Source organism: Argopecten irradians, chromosome 11, assembly GCF_041381155.1.
Source record: "Argopecten irradians isolate NY chromosome 11, Ai_NY, whole genome shotgun sequence".
Taxonomy (NCBI): domain Eukaryota; kingdom Metazoa; phylum Mollusca; class Bivalvia; order Pectinida; family Pectinidae; genus Argopecten; species Argopecten irradians.
The window spans coordinates 28,890,390-28,899,087 of record NC_091144.1 but is presented as its reverse complement, the minus strand read 5'-3'; the positions used below and the strand labels follow the sequence as shown (position 1 = coordinate 28,899,087).

The following is an 8,698-nucleotide window of genomic DNA, read 5'->3' as shown; positions in this document are numbered from 1 at the left end:
TTGTACCTTTGATATCGGAAGGCCCTCAATGTATTTCTGGTTTTGTACCTTTGATATCGGAAGGCCCTCAATGTATTTCTGGTTTTGTACCTTTGATATCGGAAGGCCCTCAATGTATTTCTGGTTTTGTAGCTTTGATATCGGAAGGCCCTCAATGTATTTCTGGTTTTGTACCTTTGATATCGGAAGGCCCTCATGTATTTCTGGTTTTGTACCTTTGATATCGGAAGGTCCTCAAGTATTTTGGTTTTGCACCTTTGATATCGGAAGGCCCTCAATGTATTTCTGGTTTGGTACCTTTGATATCAGGGGCCCTTAATGTATTTCTGGTTTTGTACTTTTGATATCAGAGGACCATCAATGTATTTCTGGAGTAAGAGCAATGTATTTCTGGAGTAAGAGCATTAGTATCGGAAGGCCCTCAGTGTATTTCCGATTTTTGAGCTTTGACATTCATTTGTTTGCAGGTTAAGGATTGGGTTTATTTTCTTTCACGTCCTATAACACTGTAACAGTCAGTTTGAATGATTTTTCAATTTACAGAGGTGCAGGAAAGCCAAGGTATCTGGAGAAAATCAAACTACCTGTGATTATCACCAGGCAACTGCCCCACTCGCCTGCAGCCCTGAGGTGGTGATGGATGGCTAATGGCACGTTCCCTTATTCAAGGGGATGCAGGAATTGTGTCCCCTGCCCTCAACCTCTGTTTACCATCTCCACAGTGTAACCACTTGGCCACAACATTTGTTTGCACTAATTCGGTAGTTGGTATGATTGAGAGAAAACAAAAGAGAATAATTTGTTTGCACTGATTTGCTGGAATCTTTATTTCCCCTAATTAATATACAATGCAACACTGTCTACAGAGTTTCACTGTTACCACCAACATCTCTGATAAGTAAAGTCTCACATCCTCCATCTCATGTACGACCTTCAACAACGACCTCCAACAACTCAACAACTTGTACACACGTAGCACTTCCTATATAGAGGATTTCATTCTAGAGTTATTCACAATTTTAAATATGTACACAAATCTCAAATTGAATTATTTCATTGATCAACATTTGTTTTCTTCATTCAGAATTATTACATATATTATTATTTTTGAGAATATTCTGTAATGCCCCTCAGTGATTCCATCATAGATATAAGCTTTACATTTCTTCATAATTATATAAACACCCCTTCCCTGAAAAGCCTAACCTATTGAACTTATTCACCCCTGAAAACACATTTAGGCTCTTCTAAATCAAAGACTTGATCGGTCCATTATGCTATTTCAGGGGTGAATGATTTATGGAGATTCTATGGTAAGAGTTATCTTAAAAGTTATTAAGGAGTTGTTAAACATCGAACATGATAAAAAGGATGTAATTAGTTCATGATGCTGTGATGTTGATATGACAATAAATGCTTTTTTGGTGATTTTATGTTCGATGAGTTTGGGACAGAACAATTTGGCAATACTGTTAATGACTTCATACCAATTTCTATCAAAGTGTAACAGATAATTCATAGGACGTTATATTTTCTCACAGATAAAACTGCTTTCATTTTGTCTCTTTTTTGTTTTTGGTTTTTTTTCCTTTTTTTTTTTCTTGCGTGATTTTTTCTTCTTTTTAGTTTTCATTACAGTTGTATCATAATATATATATATTTTTAAATATATATATTTTAAAATATGCAGACTTTTTATATTTAATTGATTTTTCTATCTTTAAAATATAAACTGTGTATGTATGTAGAATGTAAACAGAAACCTGAATTATTTTAATTGATCTCTGACCTTTGCTACTCTGTTGAACTCTGGCCTATCTAGATTGACCTTTGCACTACTGAATTATTTTTATAGTTTGACTTTTTCCACTATCTGTTACACTTTGGTAGAGAGAGGCATGTACATGTAGGTACGCAGTACAGACACACACTCTGATAAAAAGTTAACAAGGCATATATACTAACAACAAATGGAAATTTATATAAAAAAGCATAACAAGATATCTAATGTTTTACATCTCACAAAAAAACAAAAGTTAAAAAGTCTTGAGTTAATAACCATTTGAACACATTGACTTGAGAAAGTTTTAAAGGCGAGAGAGATACTTTTTCTATAAATGCAATATCATTTTAAGTTATGAGCGGTAATGCAGCTGAATGAACACTTATTTGTTATTGCAGTTGAAATGTGAACACATTCTGGAGATAAAAAAAAAAAAAAACAATTATTACACAAATAGCCTATATCAAAACTAATCATGTGACATGGTTGAGTACTCAAACCTCATTAGCTGTGACAATTTTGTTCTTTGGAGATTCTGTGGACTGTGTATACAGTTGCCATGATGGGTGAACTTGTTCAATAAGCAAAATAATAAAGTTTATCAAGAAATTTTGTAAACTTCAGAATTTTACTACTGGTAACTATAAAGTCAGCAAATGAGGAAATGTTATTTCTCTGAACCTGCTGGCCCCAGTTTATAAGACATGTTGTACATGTTGAATACAGTACCTCAATAAATGACTATCGTACCCAACATTTGACAGGACTGAGGAATTCCTTTGTGTACCCAGATTTAAGATGAATTTGTATAAAGAGCAATATATCTATTCACATATATTAAACATAGAGCTATGTAACTTTGAATTTATGATAAAATGATTTTTGTATGATTTTGATTGTTAAATTTTGGATTTCTTTCCCATGAGCAAGTTATGTCATTTTAGTTTTGTTGTTAAACAATAAAATATTACAATTTCAACTTTTTGTATGTCACAGCTGATGTATGATTTGATAGTTATTGCTGATTTTGCCAGTTGAAGAAAAAAGAAAAATATACATCAATTCCAAACAGAAAGACAATGTAAACTTCTAAGATATTAATGACTATTAGACAGAAATTACATGGCAAACCAAACACAGAATTTATACTGTAGAGAACACATTGTTCGATTGTCAATCGATTATGAAAAATAAAACCAGTTTTAAGAATAATAGAAAAGTACAATTATTAACAACTACTTCTTCATAGAATCATTCATAAGCATAACCAAAGAATAAATTTTACTCATCATCTGAAAATCACTACAAAATATTTTGTACTTATGTATATTTTTTTTCTATGCTAAATCTTGTTTTAAAAAAAATACATAAAATTTTAGCTTCAATACAACAAATGCAGAACTTGTTATTCTCACAAACTGCCCTGTTAAAAAATCAAAGTTGACATTAACACAAACTTGGCACCAACATGACCAATATACTGCTCTCAAACAAAACATTAAACTGGCAGTGACATGAGTTATGTCCCTTAGAAGAAAAAATCTTAAAACACATTTCCACTTCTGTGGGGAATATCGAACCAGTACCACTGGTAGTAAAATGATTTGTGTCTAAAATCATAAATTCATTAATTTGGCAGTAAGAAATAAAAATACTTAAAATTCAGTGCATTTTACAATTATTCTTATTCTAAAAAAAATGGTCAACAATTAATTTTTGAATTCAAAAGCTGACAAATGGTTAGTGCTTAAGTCATGATTTATAAGTATTGTTCATCAATACCAATAAAAAATATAAGGCTTATCTAAACCTTCTCTAAAAGCATATAAAAATTTGACAAACAAAACACCTGTAGTAACAATTATTAATTCTCTATATCAACATCCCTATTCGGCAATAACAAGGCTATCTATAACACTGACTGGCTCAATTCATCAAAGTTTCCAGCAGCTTCGATTATTTCATCAAAATGTTCAAAAATTTAAATAAAACATAAAGATTCAGTCAAATCAGAGAAAACTAAAACAAAATCAGATAGTTCTCCGTTCAATATGAAGTGAAAATAATAAATTATAAACCCCGTGATTATGATTATCTTAAATTATGTAATGTACTTGTTCAATTCCGATTAAAGCACCAGTGTAATTAAATGGAAATCAATAAAATCTGATTGCATTCACACTGAATTCCATTCAAATTATTTATTTTCACCCACACTGAATTTGACAGATATGATATCTGACAACCCTGCCTGGATTTCGTCCCCTTCATTCACTGGACCAACACCAGATGGCGTACCAGTCAACAATACATCTCCCTCTTCCAGTTTGAAAGATTTGCTGAGGAAACTGATCAAGAATGGAATGGGGAAAATCATATCAGTTGTGTTTCCATTTTGCTTCAGTTCTCCGTTGACCTTAAGCCAGAGGTCAAGGTTACTTGGATTTGGTAATTTGTCCTTCTCGATGAAATTGCTGACTGGACAAGATGTATCCCAAGATTTGGAAAGTTCCCAAGGATGACCATTCTTTTTGGCGTAATCCTGGAGATCCTTGGCAGTCATGTCCAGAGCGAGAACGTATCCGCCGACATGGTCCATTGCATTCTCCTCAGAGATGCTGGTGCCGCCTTTCCCAATTACAATTCCCAGCTCAACTTCATGATGGAGCTCATTGCAGCCAGGTGGAAACTTTCAAAAGAGGAAAAAATCTTTTAAACAAGGGCTTCATCCCATTTAAAAATATATATGTAAAAGATATCTATGTACATTAGTCTATTTAGCCTAGTAACCATGGTGATCATAGTTACAGATTCATTCTGTCTAAAACCAAAACAGGAATGTAAATATGAGGATTGATCTTCATTTTAAGTGCTTAAACTACAGTAGCTGTAGTACACAATAAAACATGTATTAATCCAGTTGGCAAGGAACATATTCATTTGTGGAGTATAAATTAATGTTCATTTTCAACTGCACAGTAAACATTCAAAATAAAGATGTCTTTTTAAATATCCTATATGTTTATTTGGAAGGAAGAAATATATATCACAATATAGACTATAGGATAAAGTGTCAGGATTGGTTTTCAGTTTCTTTTTGACACATACTGATATTCATGTAAAACATTTCTCTTTCATACTTACTCCAAATACACGTTTACAACGCATTCACAGTATCAATAGTACCAGGTTATCATGTGTCTCTATATAGTGGACCTGAACTCTCCGAAGGCTTTCTCCACTACATTATATACATTTTGTACCCAAAGAGTCTACATTTGGATCTGTCATTACAATACTACCATAGGCAGTATTTTCTGAGTAAAACTTATTTATACATGTATTCAATGAAACCTGCCATAGCATCCACCCCCGCATCCTCGATAATCCAGGGTTTCCGATCACTTCCGATCTTTACACCCCTGGACTATCTCATAGTAAAACTTTGGGACAAAGAAGTAATTCCAACCGTGTGGACAAAAAAAATGTCAAATTTTCAAGACGATCTGCCCCTTCACCAAGACACACAAAAGGAACACGATTACATGTACATAATATGACACGAACAGTAAAACGGGACAATGAAAGACGACAAATATTTAACAGCACAGTGCAGCGCAATTAATCCTTCGGCAAGTGGCAGCCGAAGGCCGGATCTACCAAAAAGTAGCCATGCTGTTCGGCAGAATGCTACAATATGAACGGTGGCTGGAGAGCTTGCCACATGTGACTTCAAATGTGTGGCGAAATTGAAATATGTAGTGCTCATTTGTATAGGATGAAAATTTAGTGGTCTATCTCCTCGGTGTGCGTATGCAAAGGAGCAAAGTCCTAAATTTAGTCGCATTTTGCCGGGCAGCACATGCAAAAGACAAAAAAAAGCGTAGAAAAAAAAGAACGGGAAAATGGTGGAAGTAGGTAATAGCAATTGAAAAGCGAGTGATCAATCGATGTCAATTTGCAATATATATACATTTAACGTTCATTAATGCCCCGGGATAGCGGGTCTGTAGATAGGTAATCCAAAATCTCTCTCTCGATCGAAGCTTGGCTTGTGTCCAGTAGGAACAGTGCTCAATTGCAATCACCTGCATGTCTTTCCAACCATGCCAGGGTAAGTTGAAATGTCTGGCAACTGAATAGTGAGGTTTGTTCTGTTTGATAGACCAGCCGTGATTGTTGATTCTGATGTTGAGTGGACCGTCGTTTTTCCCAACGTATTGCATGGTGCATTTCGTACACGAGAGGAGGCAGATGACATTGCTGGATTTGCACGTCAGGTTCTGTCGGATGTTGTATGCTTTGTTGTCGATAGCACATTCAAATGTGTCTGTGGATGCTGTGTAGGACACATCATGCACCGTTTATTGTTGCATGTCTGGAATGAACCCGTTTGTGCAGCAGGAGCAAGAAGAAGTTTGCTGCTCACTACAAGGTCTTTTACATTTTTTGGTCTGTGGTAGGCTAGTAGCGGTGGCTCTGGGAAAACACGCCTAAGTTTAGTTGATGACTCGATGCTTTTCCAGTGGTTCGTAAGGATAGAATGGAGATGTGGTAAGTTAGGATGGAATGTTACCAAACAGGGAACACGTTGAGTGGCAGTTCTGGTTTGGTACACTTGTATATGAGAAGATTGGCACTATCTAGAGCGCGGACCTTGTCGGTTTCTTGGTCGATCAGATGCGATTTGTATCCTCTAGGAAGAAGGTGGCATTTCAGCTTTTCGCACCGGAGTTCGAAGGTGGTATTGTCGGACACTATTCGACGGATTCGTAAAGCTTGTGAATAGGGAATGCCTCTGGTGGCCGTGGTGTGCGAGGGGTAACAACTGGTGGGACGGAGGTATAGATGAGAATCAGTAGGTTTGGAATACAAGTCAGTAATGGCTCCTTCAACTAAGGTGGGCCTAGTGTCTAGAAATATATTGGTATCTAATGATATGTCGGCAGTGAATTCGATGGAATTTTGGAATGCGTTGGCATGTTCAATAAATTTATAGAGAGACTGTCTGTTGGAGGTCCATAAGATTTCAATATTGTCAATTAATCTGAGCCAGCTGAAAGATTTGATTGGGACTAATGTTAAGATTGCAGATTCAAGTTGTCCCATTGGCATACGATCGAAGGAGCCATTTTGGTGCCAATAGCTGTTTCACTGATTTGCAAGGTCAGGGGAACAAATCTGAACTTATCACAGGCCAGGCCTGCAAAAAAAATTTTCTTCGAAGACACACAGTCAATCAGTGTACCGTTATACGGCTCTTTTGATGTATATTAAAGGACTAAATTACCTGTTCTATTGCCTCCAGCTTAACTATGAGATAGTCCAGGGGTGTAGAGATCATACGTGATCGGACACCCTAGAGTACAAAGACCACTTTCTTAGGGTCCTAAATGGTCATTTTCAATACAATGTGCTCTGAGTCTCTTGGTTGGTCTTTATAGGCAGTTTTCACTGTATTGGTTTTCTTAGTCACAAAGAAAATGTTTCTTGAAATCCCAAAAATATATTTCCCACATAAATAACCAGCTATTCAGTAACAGCTGACTTACACTTACCCCGCAGCTACTGCTGTAGCGGAAAAGATATCACTTTCTGACTGAATCTTCTGACTATCTTTTCTACTACAACAGTAGCTAATTTAAACCTAACCTTTTTAACTGTTGTTAACTCTCTACCTACCTTGTGAAGTTTGTTTGTTGTACCTACCCTTATTCGCTGGCCCTCGAAAACGTAGGCACTGGTGGGCTTGATGAATACCAACGGACTCTTCGGGATTGGATTATTTAGTTCTTTAACATGCGATCTGGAGTAGATAATAGCCATCTTGACTTGTTATATAAACATTGGGAGTAAAATAATGTTATATGCAAAGCGTGATCAATGTGCGAACCGGAGACACCAAACATTGACATATAAATATAAAGTTTATGACATTGAAGCTTCATCTTAAACTGGCTACTCTTGTAGCGAAAAAGATATTATGTACAGTACACTTCTGACATCTTTTCCTCAGATCGAGGTGTAATATCTTTTCCGCTACAAGAGCATCTAATTTTAACAAGATTATCTGTATATAGGCTAGTACTCAAGTAAAATCTGGTAATTTTCCAGGTGCCTTCACGTGACATTGTGTTGTTATTTTTTATGCCAACTGCCTCAATTCTAATTACAAATATTGAAAAAAGAACTTTTTGTATTAATAATTTATATAGATTTATCTCTGAATCACATCAACATTAAAGGAATAGCCCTGATATGATTTTTATGCGAGGATAACTACACCAGGTATCGTATATCTACCTGTATATAAAGTTACAGGTAAAAGAAAACATTCTATATATAGGTCAAAAACGCCCATATCAGATTTCATTATCTGACTATGGTCAGAGTAACTTCTGTTTCTAAATATCCATTGCTTAAAAACAACCAGTAAACAATATTGTCACAAAATATCAATTAATGAAATTTGGCCGGGTTATTACGACGTACATCGCATTATCGAGATATTCCTCCGAAATTGACTGATCAGTCGGAGAGCTGAGAAACAAGCCTTGCCTCATAATAAGTTTATGTTTATGGCAAACTAATCGATTGACAGTCAAGATCAAATATTCATTATTAATCATTGCTACATTGCTTCACATTAACTACATCTGAATTACTTGTAATTTCGTCCGATCGCCAAGATTTTCTTCCCAATCTCGCTGAATCTTGCTAGGTTGGCACTGGAGGCAGCCATCTTAGTCTGAAGTCGTCTTAAAACTTAAACTAGAGTTATACCCTTTTGGCCGTACTGTGGACAAGTTTCACGGTGACGCTGTTTGCCTATATGTTGACAATGAGTAGCTATATATAGTCTAGTGGTGAGATACTGATGGCGATGATAAAAATAGTGATTGTTATGATGACGGT

At 35.7% G+C, this 8,698-nt stretch overlaps 1 protein-coding gene across 1 annotated transcript; it reads right to left on the bottom strand.

The window, feature by feature from the left end:
• Nucleotides 1-798: 798 nt before the first annotated feature.
• LOC138335217 (oxaloacetate tautomerase FAHD1, mitochondrial-like) lies at nucleotides 799-8,561 on the bottom strand. The gene is made up of 3 exons (XM_069284196.1): nucleotides 8,449-8,561; nucleotides 7,493-7,589; nucleotides 799-4,472 (listed from the first exon to the last, which is right to left on the bottom strand). Exons 1-3 carry the CDS (start codon nucleotides 8,523-8,525, stop codon nucleotides 3,981-3,983), a joined length of 666 nt encoding a protein of 221 aa, XP_069140297.1. The 5' UTR covers nucleotides 8,526-8,561; the 3' UTR covers nucleotides 799-3,980.
• Between the last annotated feature and the right edge of the window lie 137 nt (nucleotides 8,562-8,698).